The 21,369-nt window shown below is 41.6% G+C and overlaps 1 protein-coding gene across 22 annotated transcripts in view; it reads left to right on the forward strand.

Annotated features, from left to right (window-relative positions):
- The window catches only part of LOC104933165 (ankyrin-3-like), a 105,931-nt gene that overhangs the window by 64,204 nt on the left and 20,358 nt on the right, over positions 1–21,369 (forward strand). For 6 of the 22 annotated variants that reach the window (XM_027289009.1, XM_027289011.1, XM_027289017.1 and 3 more), the window contains 15 exons: positions 3,032–3,043; positions 5,497–5,596; positions 7,066–7,110; positions 8,509–8,615; positions 9,574–9,606; positions 11,053–11,277; positions 15,157–15,311; positions 16,207–16,418; positions 16,524–16,731; positions 17,144–17,240; positions 17,337–17,565; positions 18,220–18,345; positions 19,418–19,540; positions 20,051–20,077; positions 20,677–20,758. In XM_027289009.1, the coding sequence (XP_027144810.1) occupies positions 3,032–3,043; positions 5,497–5,596; positions 7,066–7,110; positions 8,509–8,615; positions 9,574–9,606; positions 11,053–11,277; positions 15,157–15,311; positions 16,207–16,418; positions 16,524–16,731; positions 17,144–17,240; positions 17,337–17,565; positions 18,220–18,345; positions 19,418–19,540; positions 20,051–20,077; positions 20,677–20,758 (1,781 nt within the window). The remainder of the gene's footprint in view (positions 1–3,031; positions 3,044–5,496; positions 5,597–7,065; positions 7,111–8,508; positions 8,616–9,573; positions 9,607–11,052; positions 11,278–15,156; positions 15,312–16,206; positions 16,419–16,523; positions 16,732–17,143; positions 17,241–17,336; positions 17,566–18,219; positions 18,346–19,417; positions 19,541–20,050; positions 20,078–20,676; positions 20,759–21,369) is intronic. The other 16 variants (XM_027289015.1, XM_027289022.1, XM_027289025.1 and 13 more) reach the window with 11 other exon arrangements.

Consider the following 21,369-nt stretch of genomic DNA (forward strand, 5'->3'; position numbering starts at 1 on the left):
CCCCATGTTCAAATGTCCAACTGCACAGCAGAAATAACATGTTTTGATTGACAGTGGGTTTGTTTGAGCAACAGGCGTCAAATTCAGATTTCCTAAACACAACTATAGATTTGTTACATTTCCAGGAGACTCCTGTGTTTCTATGTTGGGGATACCAGCGGGAAAAACTACTTATAACCTCCCACGTCACAACTCCATTAGGTATGCATGTTTTTCATGATGTAATAATAATATTAAAACCCTAAAGCGTTACAGTGATCCTGAAAAACTTTCTTTCAACTCACTCACAGTGATTTTGTAGATAATTCACTTCCTAAACGGACTCAACTGGAAGCGATTTCCCTACAGCGGACCAGAAGTTTGTTGGACCAACTCAAGCCGGGTGATCTCACACACACACACACTGTATATATATAAATCCACCCCACTCAAACAGTGTGTGTTGACCTAACCCAGCGCTCAAGGCCATGAAATCGAACATGTTTCTAATTTCCTGTGGCTCGGCGTCCATGTGTGTCACCCCTCAGATATCAATAACCCCTCCCTCGTCAGCCGGTGGCACAATGTCAATATTTTCACGCGAGTTCAACAGCCACAGAAAGCGAACACGACCTCCCACTGATTGTGGCGTTCAGCTGGTTGCAGTCAGAATAATGTATGGCTTCTCTGCTGTATTACTTTCATTAAATAAAGAGTACCTCTGTGTAACTCTATGAATGTTTGTGTCGGTATTTAGATCATGAGCTGTCACAAGACTCATTCATGTGCCCCGACATCCCATTATGGTTCTAAGAAATCATTGTTTCTTAAAGATTCTTCCGTGCATCCATCAGATTAATTGATATTTTGGACCATAAATTGGTACCACAATTCCCATAAACCCTGTTGCTTCTTTTCTAAAAGGACACTTTGTTTTCCTGTTTTATAAGGGATCCTACAACCACCTGATCTGTGTTTAAGACCCAGTCACACCAGAAAAGTCCACACATTTTGTTAAACCGTGGCTGTAGAACACGCGCGATATAAGGACTTACTCGCAGGGCTATTTGCTGGCATGGTACCAGCTACAAGCTGTCCTGCTGGGCTCAAGTAAAAGTCAGTCACTTCACGAGCGAAGCTTCTGCCTATAGTGTGCCGTGTGCTCAACTCTGGCATTTTGTTCACAACATTGTAAGATTAGCTTGTTAAATAAGAGAGGAAAAGAAAGAGTATATAGCAGGACTCAGCTGTCTTCTAATATCTTGTTGAATAAACTAGAAGGTTTGTTAGCTTTGTCACTAATAGGGATGGGAATCGAGAACCGGTTTTGTTGAGAACTGGTTCCAGTGTTTCAATTCCAGAATCGTTTGGAAGTTTATCTACGATCCAGCAAGCACACTATTACGCCACGTACATTCCACAAGTTTTTGCAAGTAAACGATGGCACCCACTCGGTTCAAACGCTCAAAAGTTTGGCTGCATTTTACCAAAACAGACGGCAACAGCCGACTTGCAATTCATGCAAAGTGGAGATAACAGCGTCGGGAGGGAACACGACCAACATGCAGAAACATTGCGCACACAACATGAATATTTTGAAATGAATGCTGTTTTTGACACGCTTCGGACGGGAGATGAATCTCAACCTAGCACAGCGCACAGCCAGGCTATGACCACCTCTGGGTTACTACAGAAGGTAAATAACACACTGCCTACCATGTTAGCGCCATGTGCTTCTTTGTAAAACATGCATAACAGTTCACATTAAACCAATGCCTTCTGCATTACATTTAGAAGATGACTCTTTTGATCTCGCTGTTGGTTTTGTAAGTAAACAGGTTGATGCCGATCAAACTGTTTGTTCTCCTTTTTTTCCCCAATGAGAATCGATAAAGAATCGAATCGTTAAGGCAGAATCGATAATGGAATCGGAATCGTAAAAATCGTATCAATTCCCATCCCTAGTCGCTATAGATAATAAGTTTATGCAGTTTATTCATGAGACATATTTATAGATGGACTTCAACTGGCTTTAAACATTGCTAGTGGCTTATTTAAGGGGGGAAGCCTCACAGCCAGTTCAAAGTTTATTTCAAAGACACATTTGTACCATGGACTCTGTCTTACTACTGTATTCAAACTATTCCTCTTTTGTGGAGCTTAAAGTTAAAAGGTGACGGTAAAACAGAGCTAACACGGTAAGAAAAGAACCGAATCGATCAATGAACCGACTGTTGGTGTGACCGGCCTTTACACATCGTCTCCAGAGATCACTGACAATCATCTCATTTAGTGACTTATGGAGACTGACTCACTTCTGGAGCCAGCCTCAAGTGGACGTTTGAGGAACTGCAGTTTTTGGCACTTTCACATAGATTAGATTAATTATTTCTTCTCAATTCAAATACTACAATACCCATGAGCCTCAGCTGCCGTTGCTATGGCAAAGAAGCATGAAGAAGAGGTGTAGCAAATTCAGATAATTTCATGGATACATCTAGCATTACGCAGCACAAACGAGCTCTGACTTGATTTTTCTTAATGCTCCATGGGAATCGTAGTTTTTCTCCTTAAAGCTGCATTTTTATATTAAAGGGATAGTTCAGGTTTTTTAAAGTGGGATTGTTTGAGGTCCTAGCATGTCCAGCAGTTTGTGGAAGCACGGCTGTGAACAGGGTTAGCAGAAAAACATGTTTAACTTGCCGTCAGACAACCTTTTCCTTTGGTACAATCTGTACAGACAGTTCAAGTTTCTGAAGACACCAAAGATGGTTGTGTTTGTCTGTAACTGTACCTCTGATCCTAACAACCGATGATCTGTGGTGTGTTTGAAAATAACTCCTTCCTCTTCACAACTCCATAAAATATCTTTAGAATTTAAATAATTTACGCGTGGGAACACTGAAGATTTAAATGATCCAGTCAGTCAGTCAGTCAGCCGGCAGCATCTGGCATCACACTCTTGATTTTCTCCTCTTTGCATCTCTCTATCTCACTCCTCTGTTTGGTTCATGATCTTTTATTCTCTCCTCATGTCCGTTCTTAATGTTAGTCCCAAAGTCAGGTAAGACTAAAGGCATGAAGAGGCCCCGCCTACACCTCCCCTCACCCCAACCATTTCACCCCTTTCCCTCCCCCGAGCACCCCACCACTCAGTCACTATCGACATCATGACTTTGTGGTCCGATGTAATACATATTTACTGTGTATGTTTGACTACTAACTTATTGATTTTGACCAGTTTTTACGTTTCTTAACACTCGTGTATGTTGCCCTCGGACATTGTGTTGTGTACTGTGGTGATCTTTCTGCAGAAGTTGTGTTTGCTTTTGTTGTTGTTGTTTGTTTTTTTGGACTGTTGGTTACTGTATCATTAATGCCTGGGTCTTTGTGGGGTTAGCCACAAAGGTGGAGCTTCGCATCATTTTGGTTTCTGTGTGGAGTCATCGAGCTTCCAGGGACCTGAACTGATATATCTACATCAGTTTAGTGTCGTTTAGTGACCTCGAATAACGGACAGTGCAGAATATTCTCACTGTATGTTGTCATGCACTGTTAGACTGAAGAAAGATATGTACATTTCTTTAAATAAAATGTACATTGACGCATATTAAAACTGTTTTAATAGCGAAAATACTTCTTGTTTTATTATTTTTGATAAGAATTAAGAGGTTCATCAGACCGCAGGCTGGATTTTTGTTTTGTTTTTGATCTTTTAAGCCATAAATCTGTTTCTTTTTGTTCCACTATTTATCCTATTAGAGCAGCTGTTTATTTCACTTTTTTTGCATATAGAAGCTGTACAACACAAGCCTGAATTTGTAATCTAATAGATGTACTGTATTACAGAGACATACATTATGTTCAGGTAGTTTTAGATTACGGCTATCGCTGTTGTTAAATATCATGTGTGTTGTGTCTCTGCCTTACATGGAAGCCAAGAGCATGGTTGCATTTTTTTGTTATCTTAGGATCATTTATGGAAGATTTAAAACGCGTAAATATATATAAAATATATTGAAATACAGCACACATGTTTATACGTGTTTCCTTTTTATGTATGCACTGTGAAACAATAAGGAAATAACTTTTTATTTCACGGCGTTCTCGATGCTGCCGCTCGCTCGCTCTCATTCACTGTCTGTGTCGCTCAACCGCTCGGACACAAACCAAATTAAACTTCTATCGTGTCGCCGCTTTCTCAAAGTCAGACTCAGATTTAGAAGCTGAAATACATGAAATAAACAAAGCCAGGACACAACAGGTAGAGTTTAGATCGTTTAATTTCAAGCTGACTGTGGAGGTTTGACTGATCTGATATTAATAACAGAGTTAACAGCCACATTCAAATCAAATCATAGTACAGGAAAAAGGTGTTTTCTGCGTTCTAATTTAGTCATTTTAGATCTTCCATAATCATTATCTCTGCAGGCCGCATACAGTATTTCAAAGCTAGTAAGCGAGGCTGAGTTTGTGAGGTTTCAGTTACAGTTTTATCCTTAAAGAAGGAAAACTAATTTGAGTCGCATGATGAAATTATGTCAGTATATCAAAGTGACAAGGTGACATCATTTTTATCTCAAAATACTTTTGCAATCTTGAGAAAATGGGATTAAAATATGAATGTATTGCAACCACAGCCTCTCTTGGCTTCCATAGCTTTGTCATTTCCGAATAAGAGTTTTGTTTTTGCGGCACAGACAGGCTATAATTGATCCACATCGTTTTAATTGTGCAGAACAAATAGCAGTGTTGTAATTGCGGTTGAGACGTTGCAGGCAAACATTCATCACGTGTCATCGCTCAGGAATGCGCTCGCTCTCTTTATTTGCCTCATGAAAGCTTCTCTCATCACAAACAACATCTCGGCACACAGAAACTTTTGAACGATCCACAGTTTAACGTGGATTTATGGTCAAAAGATGAGCAGCTAATTCTTTGCAAATTGTGTCATCGTGACAGTCGATACCGGCTTTCTGTTGTAGCACTGTGTCCATTGTCCATCATACAGTAATCTGCTTAAGATTCATAAGCTACTCTGCTTCACTCAGGCTTGTAAAGCTTTCATAATGTGCGCTGGCATCGTGTCAGCAGAGCCCATTCACCATAGAAAGGTGTAGACAACTTTGCATATGACAAAACATCTTTTTTTTTTTGCTCTGTACAGAAAAATCAGGCCACGTTTTCATCTGGATTTCTACAGTTTAGTTTCTCAACATGTTTATTTTGTTGCCTCAGACAGAGTAGTTTCTTTCTAGCTCTGCGTTTCGCCTTGAAAACACTTGAACTCTCTTCAACAGCGTCCTTTCCTGCCTTGTGGTGGTTGTTGTTGGTGGCACAGGTACAGTCAGGTTCCTGGAAGCTGCATGCATTTAATGTGTTTATGTTTGTTTTTCTGTTCACTTTCATACCCCCCCCTTACACCCAACCCACTCCCTCCTCCTCCCTCCTCCTCACCTCTCCATCATTGTTACTGTTGTCTTGGTAATCCGTGACTTCTACGGCAACCACACCAAGCCTGCGTTCCTTCAGTTCTGATAGGTCCACGCTGAATCGGAGCTCGTTCACGCGGGACAGCATGATGATAGAGGAGATGCTGGCCCCCGGTAAGGAGATGGTACGTACACACCGATTGGACGTTGAAGGTGCTTTGTGTCTTTCTTTTGTCTGTCTCTACTTCTTTCTGTCTCGGTCATTAATCCCGCAGGTCATTAACTTCACGAGAGAACGAGTTCTGTGTCCAAATGTGCCAAGCTGTCTTGGCGCCGTGCCAAAAGCCGGACTATTGACCAATCCTCTTACACCTGAGTTGGTGTTGACATCAAGACGACCAATCCCGTTACATTTTACAGAAAGAGGAAATCAGATTAGAGGTTAATGCTGATATCTAAGAGGGATTACTGTGATGACCCAGCTGCTTTAAACATGCAGCAAAATGCCACTTGAGGTAAAGTGGGACCTCAGGTGAAACTACACCCCATGAGCCAAAAGGCTCCACCAGGTCTGCCATCAGTAGACTTTTTATGAGAATAAATGTCAGTCCATGACAGGCAGTGGTAGTTACAATTCACAGCCTGGCTTGTCCTCCAATTAAGTAACCGAAATTCGAAGTAGAAGACAGGATGGGTCTAATTTTTGGTTATTTTGGAGGATTATTAATAAATAGACAAAACTTCTCCATGCATCACTGTTAAACGTGCACTCCAGCTTTTCAGCATTGCACTTTTCACACAGTCGAACGACATGAGGGAAAAATGATGGAGCAGAATCCGAGGTATCCTGATTTGTAGGCCCTAAAACAAGTTTCCAAAAACAGTGTCCTACACTTCCCATCATGCAACACAGTAGGATATTTTATTTTAGCATCACTTTACTGCTATTTAAAGCGCCATGTACCCACTTTATCCTAACCTAGTTTGACTCTTTGTTAAAAATTTGTAGTCTCCCGTGGATCCCGTAGAGCGTGCGCTTCATCTACCAAGGCTAAGTCCTCAGATCTAGTGAACTTCAAATGTTTAATCAGTGAAGTGCCCCTTTAACGCTGAGATTTGAAAGCAATGACCTGGGCTGTCACGGCTATACTAGTTTTATCTTAATGAAACAGCATCTTGCACAGAGTCTCAGCTCTGACTTCTTGCTATAATAAAACTACTGGTGTTAAATCGTTAAGTCAGCTGCCACTGTGTTTTGGCGTGTTGAAGCACGACAACATCTCAGCATTTCAGGTCTGTGACCTACATTTCACGCAGACGTCATTATTAGCCTACAGTCACAGTCACATGGGCTGCACACGGTGGTGATTGTAGTCTGTATTACTATTATTATGACAGACGTGAAGCCTTGTGCGGTCACACACTTCACACAGCCCTGGCAACAACACAGAGAACTTTGTTTGGTCGAAGTCCTGCCATGTCTCCAAACAATACTCTTTGTCAGGAGGAGTCTGGACATGCTCTCCTCTGCTGCTCTGTGAATGTACAGGGAGGCGCACAGAAACGCAGTCATTTGAAGAGTGCTTCGTGATTATATGATCTGTGGATGTAACAGCTGCTGAATAACAGCTTGTCTCCTCTCACGCCTCGACAGATGCTCTGTAAGGAAAGGTCTTTCATTGTAGAGCGCCACAATAAGGTAGATGTTCAAGTCATCCACGCAGTGCATGAGAGAGCACGTCATCCAGACTTGATTTCTTTTCTGTGGTTGAATATTATTTTTCAGTTCAGGTGTGCCGTCATCAGAGCATGTTTACACATCGTTTTCCATTCGTTGTTATCAAGTGGACTGCTGGTTTCTCTCCTTATTAAGTGTGGGGTTGATTAAGATTTGATTTCATGTCATTTCAGTGTTTTAATTGATTTTCTTTAAAATCCTTGTGGCCAAATTCCACCGGGCACGGAGAGCTAATCACGGCTGTTCTAGTCAATGTTTCAAACCCCACCAGAAAGGCGGCGGACTGTTTCAGAAGCGTCTCTCCACTCCGGACGGACACCGCAAGCAGTCCATGTCAATCTGCATAACCAACGCAGAGCTTGAGCTCTGAAAATGTGCAAATAGCCTCAAATCTGAGTCCCAAGATCTATAATAGCTGATTGACAGTAGCCTCTATTGAAAAAACATCTGGAAAAAAATCTGTAGCAGGTTAGACTGATCAAACCACCACAACAACAAATCCAACTCCAGGCACCTATAAGATCGAACTACCTGAAAGAATCCAGTCGATTTTCAAAATAAAACACCCAGAGGTCACTCCCGATTCAGCCAAAAGTTGAACAATTTAACCATGTAGCATGTTTGTGAGAGGAACATCTGAGCAAGTTAAAGTCTCTGCTTCTGAAAGTCTCCTGGTGGAGTTTGAAGTCGCACAGAGAACAGACCAAACAAGTGTTGAAGCCACAACGTGACAGAGACGTGCCCTGTGGGGTTTCTTTCTCTTAAACAGTCGTAACAGTGTTAACATTTTTATTTTTGGGGGGGCTGAGACACTGAATTCTTCTCCGGCCTCTCTGGCATAGAGATATTTCATCCACATCATGCATCTCTCTGCTGGTTTCTGTCACCGTCCTTGAAACAGTTAAAAATCTGTTATTCTGTTTATGTTTTTATTTTTTTCTCCACTAAACTGTGGACGGTGTTTTTCTCAGTGACAGCTGCTCTCATGGTCTCTCCCATGTGTAGAAATCATTTTATGACTCAGCCATAAATCCTGCAGCAGGTACTAGTAGTGATGCCCTCCTTTCCCCCGGAGGAAGAAGTGTAACTCGAAATAAGTTGTCATCTTGTTACGCCTCAGCTCAGCGCTGGATTTATGCATCAGAACTAGTGTGACCTCCTTTTGGATGATGATGTGTGTTCTATTGTGACGTTTTAGGACATGTTATGCAATTTCTTCATTTTTTCTTTATCATTTTAAAGCATGACTTCATTACAGATCCGTGTACTGTTAACCCATTTCTTCACTGGCCGTACGCTCACACATTATCACCTCTGTCCTCCTCTCTGGTCCACACGACCTTGCCGTCTCCTCCACAGCACTTAGCTGCAGCTAAGGATTGTGACAACGAATCTCTGAGGAGGTACAGCTGGACCGCGGACGCTCTGGATAACGTCAACCTCGTCTCTTCGCCGATACACTCCGGGTAAGCACGTCTGAAAGGGGTGAATGTATAAAGTGCAGGAAGAAGAGCGAGGATCGGGGGAAACATCAGCCGTGCTGTCTCACCTGAGAGCGAGGATGGAGGGAAAAGGATGTAGGATGAAAGGATGGAAGACTGAAGAAGAAGAAGTCTTTGTTTCGTCTTCTCTGTCTCTCTCTCTCATTTTTGTTCCCGAGAAAACAGCTCATACCTGCAGCCGTTTCTCTTCACCCTCGATGATTGTCTGTTCTTTTCAGATCTGTTAGCAAACATTACACCTCCCTCATTTCCATGATTACTGTGTAACAACTCGGTATCAAACCTGTAAAAACACACTTCAGAGAGAGAAGATGTGGCTCTACTTTCTCTCTCCGTACAGTAAAAACCAAATGCATAAGTCTGTGCTCACCTGATGCTCGAGGTCGGGTAAATGACTGGCGGAAATGAAGGAGCTGTAATTGAAAGCATTGTGGGGAACGTGCTCATTTGCTTTCTGGTGTTAGAGTTGAATAAGGAGGTTGATGCCGCTCTCGTCTGTTCAGGTTGTTAGAATAGCTTAGCACAAAGGCTGGAAACAGGAGGAGCCTCAGAGCTCATTAATTCACACATCTCTAGATTCCACCTCTGCATCCCCGGCTCGAAGGCAAATCACTATCACGTCTCCGAGTCTACGTTTGCGCACAAACGGATGGAGATTGGTGCTGAAATAAAACAAAGAAATACAGAAGCGTGCCATCCAAATCTGGAGCGCAATGAACAACAATTCCAGCCTTGATGCTAAACTAACCAGCAGCCGAGTGAATCTCCTCATCCAACTCTCCGAAAGAAGAAAAAGCGAACTCCCCAGAATGTTGAACTATCCCTTTAAAAGGACTCCTCGTCCTCTCTGTGGTGTTTCTGATGACAAAGCTCTATTGTTGACCTGTCACTCCTTTGCGTTGCTTTGTCGCCCATCTTGCAGTTTTTCCTCTCCGCTCCCGCAGTACGACAGCAGGTGATTGACTGTGATTGGTTGCCCTCTTTTTATCGCCACCTCTACCTTGTTTTGTGTCCTGTTTCCGGTGACATCACATCCCCTCCCCTCCCTTCTCTGTTCACTCATAACATCTGTGGTTTTGCTCTCCTCGTACATGAACTGTGTTTGTTAGAGACTCGACATGAAGTGGTTTGGATTTTTTTTGTTTTTGTTTGTGAGGAAATCTTTTTTTTCTGAGTCTCTAACTGATCTTGAATGAGTTTGTGCTGCGAAAACCTGCAGGATCTGAATGTTTTTTTACGTTTTCTAACATCAAATTCTGACAGTCAACGGACAGATTCGGGTCAAACAGTCATTAATCCTGTTCAAGATTAAAATACGTCGACCACAGACAACATTTGTGGAAGTTAATCATCGTTTTCCAAATGATTAATTTATATTCACACCATTTATTCAACAGCGACACACAAACTAACATCTTGTTCACCAAACTGCATGGTGTGTGTGTGTGTGTGAGTGAAGTGATTTCTTTCTTTAAGTCAAAATGAGCTACACATTAAATGAACTAGACTACCTTCTAATATGGATAAGGGCACATTCAGACAGGATCCAGCGCTGTGGCGAAAACGCAGGTTTTCAATTCATTTGAGTGGCAGTGAAGTTGAGGCGGATCCAACTTTCGTCACGCTGTGGCCGCCAATCAGACGATCAGACCGGTCAAACCTCCACAGTCAGCCTGAAAAGTCTGAAACTAAACCTCTGATACTCGACCTGTTGTGTTCTGGCTTTGTTTATTTCATGTGCCAGCTTCTAAATCTGAGTCTGGGTCGCAATTTAAGATGCAAAATAGGGACACGAAGAACTTTCCTTTGGTTTGTGTCCAATGTTTTTGAGAGAGAGAGAGCTAGCGGTGGTTGAGCGACATAGACAGTGAATGAGAGTGAGGGAGTGTCTGCGTCGATAAAGTTAGTTAATCAGCAAAATAAGTTATTTCCTGATTGTTTCATTGCGGCACCCTTCGGCGATTCGATGCAGTGTCAGATCCTGTCTGAATGTTCCCTGGAACAGGTTACTCTGGAGGCTCCTGTGTTGGCATCTTGGCACACAAAATAACATTTAACCAACAAACCAACGTGTCTAACTGAAGTAATATTTATTTTCTGGGACTGGATGGAGTAAAAATGTCGTGAGCCAAAGCCAACACAGGAAACTCTTCCCATTTCTTCCTCCTTCGTTCTTAATCTTCTCTTTTGCTCACACTTTGTGTGTTTTGAAGATCACAGCATGGGAAGGGACTTCACCTCAACTTAAAGCTCCTCTCTCCATCAGTATTGTTGTTACACTGATGTGTATTTTACTTCTTATTCCATTCCCTTTCTATATCCCCTCTTTTCTTCGCTGTCTCTCTGCCTCCCATCACTCTTTGTCTCCTCCTTTCCCCCCCTTTGTTTGGCTCTTCGTCAGGTTCCTGGTCAGCTTCATGGTGGACGCACGGGGCGGCTCCATGAGAGGAAGTCGTCACAACGGCATGCGCATCATCATCCCGCCCAGGAAGTGCACGGCGCCGACCAGAATCACCTGTCGACTGGTGAAGAGACACAAACTGGCGTCGCCTCCTCCGATGGTGGAAGGAGAAGGCCTGGCCAGCCGCCTGGTTGAGGTCGGGCCAGCTGGAGCTCAGTTCCTCGGGTAAGACTTCTTTTTTTTGTTTTTTTTTTAAACCTAACCAATATTTTTGCTTTTGTTCCGGGACTTGACATCTCCTTCCTTCTGCTTCTTGCCATAGCCATTTCCAAACCATCTGCATTTATATTTGAAAGTGTGAATGTGTGTATGTGCATGTGGAGGTGTGGATACCTGCCGTTTAATTTGCAGTTCAAGTGAAATTGTTGCAGCGTTCTCGCCCTCAAGCATCAAGTCTAGCCGTTGTTCGCCTTTAGCAAAGTGAAGGCAACATTACTAACAGATGTAAACAGTGTAAAAGCTTTAGATACATTCCTACTCTGTGTCAGGAAGTGTGTCAAAACTGACAAATTTATAAATTCGGCTCCACCGATGACACTTTAATTTATCCAGTGATGATAAGACTGGAAATGGACATCTCTACGGAAGCCCTAACAGATCATACATTGGTATGTTTTTCTCCTGATCTCAATATTACAAAACTTTGATAGTCTAGTATATTAAATCATTGCAGGAAACATCATTCAGTGTAGCAATGTCAGAGGAGCATGATTTAATATTTTAGACCATCCTTTTGTTTTCTCGAGATCTCAAATGAATTACATCGTTAGTATCTTTGTTATCATGACCAAACAAAGTTTAGATCTCGAGAAAATTATCCCAAAACAAGAGAAATAAAATATGTGAATGTATGACCACTTTGGGGCTTCCGTACTAATAACCTATTACACGCAATACAGTTTATATTATTGATTATAATGGACCAATATGATTTACAATTTCATTTATTTGCCCAATTTTGCTGATTGTTGAAGTTTCTGCATTTATTTATTTGATCAATCGATGAATCCACACATTTACTCAGAGGTCAGTGGCCAGACAGATACGTGGAGTCCAGTAAGAACTTACTGTACTTACATTAAAGAGTCTAAGACGTGACGGCTTCATCAACATTAGATCTAACCACTACCATGGTGTCTGTGCGCCGACCAGAAGCTCTTACTGTGTGCTCTTACTGACTTTCCGAGTGTGTGTTTTGTGTATGTGGGTGGGTGCGTGTGTGTTTCATTATCTTGCGGACACAGTAAACTACATCTTCCCAGAAAGCTGCCAGCCCTTAATGAAGGCGAGAGCCTGGTTAGTCCAGTGCTTCAGCTGGGACCCAGAGGAACTAGATTTGTTGGGTAGGAACCAAACATAGCATCCCCCACCTCCCCCTCTTGCTCCTCTCCCTTCTGTACCTCCCACCCCCTCCCCAAGGAAACGACATAACCGAGGCTGATTCATGCTGGATGGATATGATTATTTTACCCATCTCTGTTAACTTTGATTTGTTCGGATACAGCATTACTGTTATATGGTTGCCATGTAGTTTTGGGAAGAAATCAACCATTTGAAGGGAAGACGACTATTAAAAGTTGGTTGGATGATGGGTCCACTACAGCACAGTGGGTTTGTTTAAGCCTCATTATCTCCAGGGAGAGAAAATATAGTTTTTTACATTTGAGATGTTCAAATTCTTCCTAAAACTACACACTGTGGCTTTGAATCCATTACGGTTACTTTCCAGCCACTTTTCATTTAGAAACCATCGTGTTTTTTGATTTCAGAAGCTTTCAGTGGGCTTCTGATGTCACTGAAAGTAAAGGTTTTGATTGGCTGTTTGGACTGGACTGCGCTTGTTGGGCATGAGCCTTTTCCTCCTCAAGCCGAGCATCATCCTGCTTCCCATGACTGCTGTTACTTTACTTCACCTTTAAGATCAGTTTTATGTCATCACACAGTATTTTTTGTATAAGAGCCATCAGCAGAAAGAGTTTGGCTGAGATCCGCTTTAACCTGCAGCAGTATGAAAAGGTGTTTATACTCTGAAATACATCAAATGTCAGTATGTGACACTTCAGGGCTACAGCTGCACTTAGATGGGTTGTTTCATTATGCCTATTGACAAGCCTCAGCGGATAAGAGATTTATTGTAGTATGTCATCTTATAAACTATATAAATTATATTAGGACTGTTTGTCTTTGTCATAAAATTGAATCTGGCAGCTGATCTGTGTGTTACCATTTCTGCTGTGACTCGGTTGGTTGAGTTTGTTTTGATTGCAACATTGGCAGAGATATTTTGGTTTTTCCAAAAACATAGACGAGTTGTTACGAAGCTTAGACTGTGGTGGGCTTTGGTTGTCACCATCTTGGCAGACCTGCCTCCGCTGACTTGTAGCGTGGGTGGAGCGCAGGCAGGCCAAATGACACCTGGGTGCTCAAACAAACCACCAATGTTGGCACCCACCTGTCAATCAAAGCTGCCACACTTGTATTATATATAACTTTAAGCCCTAATATAATGTGAACAGGTGAGTTGTATATAAATTCACCCTCAGTACAGTTGTCATGAACGGGGAAATTAGCTACAGAGACCAAAACTGTTTTTTGTACCAGGCTGTAAACATGTTTATTTCTGCTGTGAAGTTGGACATTTGAACATGGGGACTTATGGAGACTTGCTTCTGGAGCCAGCCTCAAGTGGACGTTAGAGGAACTGCAATTTTTGGGCATTTCACTTCACTCTTCCAGCTCTTGAATGAAATTGGTTATAACACAAGCTTTAAGAAACATTAACACTTCTGTCCGACCTCCACGGTCTGGCTGTGAAACCTCTGTGTGGAGTGGTTTTAGCTTAAGTTGGCTAATTTAATTTTGAAAAGCTCAGCAGAAATGACTAGTTTATGATTTATAGCCACTCTCCATGATTTCTTGCATTGTAATCAGAAGAATTGCATCATATAATAAAGGTCAAATGCTTTGTTTTGGATGGGAAAAGGTATGACTAAACATATTATCATTCTGCTATGAAGAGAAAAAACTCTGGTTTGTTTGCATTTCTTTAAATCAATCATAGTTGTCTTAAGATGTGTTAGATAAGCGTGATGGCAGCTCACGATCAGTCCTGTGTCGGCATATCACTCTGTCTTTAGCGGTTCTTGCCCGGTCCGTCTTGTCGTGCCAGCAAGATGCTCAGGCTACGATGGAAACATGAGGGCAATTTTTGAAGGGAGCAGAAACTTGTAACTTATTGTCTCCAAAGTTGAAGTTTATTGTTGGTGCAGCTGAAAAGTTAAGTCTTGGAAAGTGCTTAGTAAATGAAATAAAGGATATTATAAAAGGTGTCTTGCAATCTGTTAAAACTTGACTAAAATTTGTTAAGTTTTGTTGTTATCCTTTAAGTGAGGTGCCACCACAATAACAGCAGCTTGTCTACGTCTGTCTACAACCTGGATTCATCTGTAATGTCGGCAGATAAATGTGAAATTATGTGTTCATGTTGGACCCCATCACTTAAAGTTTCAATGAATATAGTTCCTCTGATAGCTCTTCCGTGAATGTTTTAGTCTGTCTCATTCTAAAATGGTCCTCAGGCCATAAGAGTATGTTCATCCTTCTCTTATGTTGCTATCATGCCTTGTTTGAATAAGGGCTGTGCAGCTTTCTCCTCCCACTCCTCACTCCATTTCACGTGTCCTGTCAAAGTCATGCCGAGCTATGACATGCACTCTGAATGTCCCATCGAACTGCAGCACGGCCACAACAGCTATCACTGTTCATTCATGTCTTTGAGAACAGTGTCCTCCGATGTCCCTCACTCATACTTCACTTTATTTGTGATGGATTAATGCCACGTTTATCAGTGTCAATCCCATGTGTATGTTCAAAGAGAAGCTCTGTGATATGTCCTCCGTCATCTTAACTTTTTATTTATTTCTGCATCAGTTTAGCCCCAAACTTATCTAGTCTAGTCAACTTTAAGGATTAAGTTTTGGTTAAATTGCTACATGTCTTAAATGAATTCAAATGTGATTAATTGAACCATATTTCCATTACCAGGCCTGTAATAGTGGAGATCCCTCACTTTGGCTCGATGCGTGGCCAGGAGAGAGAGCTGATCCTGCTGCGCAGTGAGAACGGAGAATGCTGGAAGGAACATATGTACGACTACAAGACTGATGACCTCAATCAGCTCCTCGGTGGGATGGATGAAGGTAAAGAATACGTCTTTAATTATTTGGACAAAACATTGTCTTAGTAGTTTCTCCGGGGAAGTTTAAACACCTAAATACTTGTCATCCTGAGATTTAAGATGAAGCCCTGTGTGTAGTCCCCTTGAAATACGGTGCAGTCTATGTATCGTACTACTTCGTACCTGGTAGGTTTGTGTATTGCAAGATCTTCAGTGTTGACTGGTGCATCACAACAGTGACTAAACATGTAGTATAGATGCATATTTAATAAATGATTAATTAAATTAGCAAATGACTAGTTGGTGTTTGGTGTCATTGTTACCCATGTAAATTATTTGTGTTCAGATTTTATTTTCTGTTTTTCTTGTGTTCAGGATCAGTAAGTCATAATTATAATTAAGACAAATTATTTTGTAGACCACATAAAATTGATAAACATGTAATACAAGTTAATAAAGGGTAGCAAACTCAAAAATCTGAAATCAAAAAACATATTCTGGTGTGTTTTGTCATCAGGAAGTTAACGGTTTGATTCCCTGACGGGGGCTTAATGCCAAAACCTGTTGTAGAGACCACTATCAATTAAAAAAGGCCATTTTAACATGGGGGCTTATGGAGACTGACTCATTTCTGAAGCCAGCCTCAAGTGGCTGTTCGAGGGAACTGCAGTTTTTGGCATTTCAACATTGGCTTGACTTCACAGACATGGAGGTTGCCGCTTAAATATGTGATTAACTAGACTTAAAGTCTGTCTCAGAGATAAAATTTAAAGTCTTTAGGGTGGGTCTTCATATTTAGATGATGACACGCAGAAGTCAAGCAGTCTTGTGGTTGTAACTACAGAGAAGAACATGAGCAAACAGAAAGGCGTGTCCTCAGTCGTCTGAGACTTTGAATGATGTTTCCTTCCCTGTAGAACTGGACAGTCCCGAAGAGCTGGAGAGGAAGAGAATCTGCCGCATCATCACCAAGGATTTCCCACAGTACTTTGCTGTAGTGTCTCGAATCAGGCAGGAGACCAATCAGATGGGACCAGAGGGCGGGACTCTCAACAGCCGGAGCGTCCCATTGGTTCAAGCTTCCTTCCCTGAGGGGGCATTAACCAAGAAGATCAAAGTTGGACTGCAGGTGAGATGTTTGTTATTGATTTGTCTGATACACAGGATGCTGTCAACAACACACACAAACCAACGCTAAACACACACACACACACCTCTGATCCATCTGTCACAGGCCCAGCCGGTACCCGACGACACTGTGAAGAAAATCCTTGGTAACCGAGCAACCTTTAGCCCCATCGTTACCGTGGAGCCCAGAAGAAGGAAGTTCCACAAGCCCATCACCATGACAATCCCGGTCCCGCCTCTCTCAGGGGAAGGGCTTACCAACGGCTACAAGGGAGACAGCACGCCGTGTCTCCGCCTCCTCTGTAGCATTACAGGTGTGTGTGTGATATGTGTACTTGTACATCTGTCTTTGTGGGGACCGTGTACATCGTGAGAGTGAGGACTTTGTTTGAAAAGTGAGGACTTTACTTCTTTCAAAAAGGACAATGTATACGCACTATACAGCTTTAAGTCAGCTGTGTTTTTAGAGTTACATAAGCTGCTTTGAGGTCTGCACATTTCATATTTCAACAGCTGTGACTTGTACATGTCATTTTACATTTACATTCAGTCATTTAGCTGACGCATTGATCCAAAGCGACTTAGAAAACAGGGAAACAGTGTTACAGTGTTTCCGCACGGTCAGTAATTGAATTTTTATGTAAGAAAAAAAAACAAATGATGCAAATTGTCTTTTAAAAGCATGGTATTTTTTATTTTTTATTTATTTTATAAAACATCTACCAGGTGGTACGTCCCCAGCACAGTGGGAAGACATCACCGGCACGACTCCTCTCACCTTCGTCAATGACTGCGTCTCCTTCACCACCAATGTTTCTGCCAGGTGAGACTCACGACTACGCAACCTTGTAGGACGAAACAAGTGCTCGTGTCTGTTATATTTCTCCCTGTGTCTGATCATTTTGTGTCACTTGTGCAGATTCTGGTTAGCAGACTGCCACCAGATTCCCGAGACGGTGGGTTTGGCCACGCAGCTGTACAGGGAGCTGATCTGTGTGCCCTACATGGCCAAGTTTGTGGTGTTTGCTAAGATGAACGACCCGGTGGAGTCCAGACTGAGGTGCTTCTGTATGACGGACGACAAGGTGGATAAGACTCTGGAGCAGCAGGAGAACTTTGAGGAGGTTGCCAGGAGCAAAGACATAGAGGTACATAATCATTAATTGTTTATCTATTCTCATCCTGTCTTTTATTTTTTTGCTTTTTATCCTCTGTGTGAAAGTTGTTAAGGTGAGACGCTATAGGCAAAACTTTCCTGTGTGATTTTGGGTTAGTTTACTTCGTCATCTTTCTAGACTAGTGGAAAGAAAACATCCCAAATCCCATTTAAAAACATAATGCCATCAAAATACTACGCTGGAATGTATTTTAAAATACGTTTTTCATTTCCTGCAATATTTTATTTTAAATATCAGCCTGATACGTGTCAGGGTATATTCAAATTAGCTCTGGTTCTTGAACAGTCAACAATAAATAATCTTATTTTAAGAATAAATCTGCCTCCTGTGTCTGTAGCTGAAAAGGGTTGACTGTATTCTAGCATATGTCATGATGGTAGTAGGAGGTGGATGGTGTCCTGACTGTACTTGTGCAAACCTAAAATTATCATGTAAAGAAAAGTGCTGAGAAAAGAAACACACAATAGAAAGTTTTCTAAGTGCTTTTGTGCTCATGCCAGTTTGTTGGTTACAAACAAGCTTTGGACTGTATTCCAGCTGTGGCTACTTCCGGACCTCATCATGAATACATATAAAAAACGATGTAACAACGAGTGATGCATTTTGTTGTTGATGTGCTCTCAGGTTCTGGAGGGCAGACCCATCTTCGTGGATTGCTATGGAAACTTGGCTCCTCTGACTAAAGCGGGTCAGCAGTTAATTCTGAACTTCTACGCCTTCAAGGAGAACCGTTTGCCCTTCTGTGTCAAGGTACTACATTCAACACCGCTGCCTACAACACCTCGTTCTCAGGCCTGAATGTGGAGCTGGGAGATCTATAAATCAACAAAAAAATGTCACCGAAAGTTACTAAAATTACAGCAAAGTTGTCATTACCGAGTACAAAAGGGTACAAGACACAATGCTGGAGAAAAGCAGCAGCCAGGACACAAAACACTGTGATTGTTTTTAGCTCTCTTCCCCTTTCGCTGCCCTACTTCCCACACTAGCTCTCAATACGGGTGATAACCTAGTTCCCCTTTCTCCATAATCAATCGTCTGTGGTGCTCTTATTATGAAAACTATCCTTCTTGTGTGTGAAGTAGATCAGGCACTACTAATGCACTACTAGGCAACACAACTAATAATAACTACAGTAGCAGCGCAGCATGTTTATAAGAGTACGTACAAACAGGACAGGACCACTGTTCAACAGTTGTGTTGCAAAACGCTTACTGTATAATAACGTGTGAAACAGAGTCTTGTCTGAAGTGTTGAATTAGGGGCAAGACATCATATGCTTCATGCTGCAATCTTAAAGGAGCCAGCTCTTAATATAACCCATATCCATGTCACACCTCTCGGTGTACCACTAATAAGGCCTTCTTAGTACTATACTGTACTACCCAATAAAAAGAGGTTTGAGTTTCTCGTGCTTGCTGATCTGTGGCATAATTTACAAACTATGGTTTTCTGGTCAGTGTCAGACTTTTATACCCAAACCACATGAATATGACAGAAGTTTCCTCTGTTATATATACAAGCTTCTTGTTTTGATGGTCGGCGTCCTTCACCTTCGTTTGTAATAACCCCACTTTGAGTCACGTTCACTCTCCTCCATGTTTGTTTGAGTTAATGCAAATAACCTACACATATGCCATGCGGAACAACGCAAAGCAACGTCCAAATGATGAATGAAATATTGCCATAAAGTGTGCACATTTGCAGATACACATTAAAACAATACAACTCAGGTGTACTGTGTTGTCATACATGTTCACATTGAAGACTAACACCTTCATAAAGGAACAAGCTACATAAAGAAGCAATGTTCTCTCTCCAGGTGAGAGATCCCAGCCAGGAGCCCTGCGGTCGTCTTACGTTCCTCAAAGAGTGTAAGACCATAAAAGGTTTCCCGCAGACCGCCGTGTGCAACCTGAACATCACACTTCCTGCAGTGAAAAAGGTAAGGTGGCGTCAACTCACCATTCTCTGTCGTCACCTCCATAACCATGATCATGGTTAGGGTACTTTCGGCCCCAAATAACACCGATAGATGAAAGACAGAGAAAGACTTTGGCCAAACTGCCGCCACTGTGTCTTTTATCTGTTTAAAGCTTCTCTTTTACATATGTCGGTTATCTTTGCAGTGGATTCTCGCCATTGGCTGTTTCATTTTGTTCCATTTGATTTGGACGACATGCTTTTGGCTGAGGGCTTTTGTGCTTTTTTTTTTTTTTGATTATCAGGCTGGCTTTTTGTGGCTTGTTCATTTGCTGTTTTTTGAGTGTTGGCGCTTTCTACTTTTTTATTTTTATTTTTGGTGTTTGTTTTTAGTCTTTCTTTTTTTTTTGCTTAAGTGGCTTCTCTTCTGTCAATCACTTCCTTTTTCACACCCTGATGTTTCTTTTCCCCCCCTCCTGCTTTCCATTATGTTACTCCCCTCCTGTTTCTGCAATGCATCTTTGGGAACCAGGAATTGGAGTCAGATGCCGAGGATGAGGTAAACCACACCCTCCCCACCATTTGCTGCCCTCTGCGCTAGATCTATAGCGGCCCTGCTCTGTTCATCATAGCCTTATTTATTCTTTCCGCTTCTACAAGGGCAATACGAGCTTTCCTTTAGCTGCTCAGTTCTGCATGATATACTGAAGATATGAAACACTCTTTGTTTTATGTCCAATCCTTATCCCTTCCGCTCTACAGTATGTGATCTAAGTGGCTTTGAGTTTAGATATACTGACATTGTCCTTAAGTTAAGAGTTAACCTATCTTAAAACTGAATATTTGTACTTTTAAGTACCTATAATTTAGTTTTTAGCCTTATCCTTAAGATAATTTGACTAGCTTGGCATAGTAACACTTATTGTAAGTATCAGTACTTACAAAAATAGAGTGCAGTGAATACTCTTAAAGGAGAATTTGCTGCTATATTATGCAACTGTTAAATATGAGCTTTTGTTTTTATGTTAATACCAACTAATGCAGACTATAGCGTTTGCTTTAATTTGCCATTATAAAAAGGTCCAAATGTTGCTCATTTGGCAGCACTATCCAATGTAGGGTGACGTAGAACTGATGTGTTGTTTGCTATTGTTGCAGACTGAAAAGCCAGAGCGACGTCATACCTTTGCATCCCTAGCCTTACGTAAGCGCTACAGCTATCTGGCCGAGCCTGCACTGAGTGAGTTTGACATTTTCACTAACAAACCCTTTGATGAATATAATCGTGGATAAGTTAGTTTATTAACAATTTTTAACTAACCTGTAAAATGCGTGATTAGTATTGTAGATAGTTGTGACTTAATGTAATAAATGCATATTTCTCATCCTACATGCACTGTTCACATGCTTGTTTATGACATGGTACATATTTTTTGCATGGGTCTATGAGTGGTCTTTAAGTTTTTTTGTGCTGTGCTTGCCCACAATGTGAGTTCTGGGTTTGTTTGGTTGATTTCCACTGCTGAGTTTTCAAAGTCAACATGCATCCAAATTTTTCTTTGGCTTACCAACACAATGTTATCTACGCGTTTGGGAAGGTCAAAGTAAAATTGTATTTATTTTGTCCACATCTGAGTTTGAGGCTCTTTTTGGCTTTGTGATGGTGTAGCAGCTTTTTGTGGGACAAAAAAAAAAAAAAAGCATGTTAGGAGGTCTTGAGTTTGAGGCTTTCTTTCAGGTGTTTCTTTTCAGTTTTTCACACACTCTTTGCTCGTTATCAATTCGTATCAATCATGCATGACAAAATGGGCCAAAACTTTCTAGTCTTGGAAAATACATTTTGTCATATTT

Source organism: Larimichthys crocea, chromosome XVI (genome assembly GCF_000972845.2).
Source record: "Larimichthys crocea isolate SSNF chromosome XVI, L_crocea_2.0, whole genome shotgun sequence".
NCBI classification, from domain to species: domain Eukaryota; kingdom Metazoa; phylum Chordata; class Actinopteri; family Sciaenidae; genus Larimichthys; species Larimichthys crocea.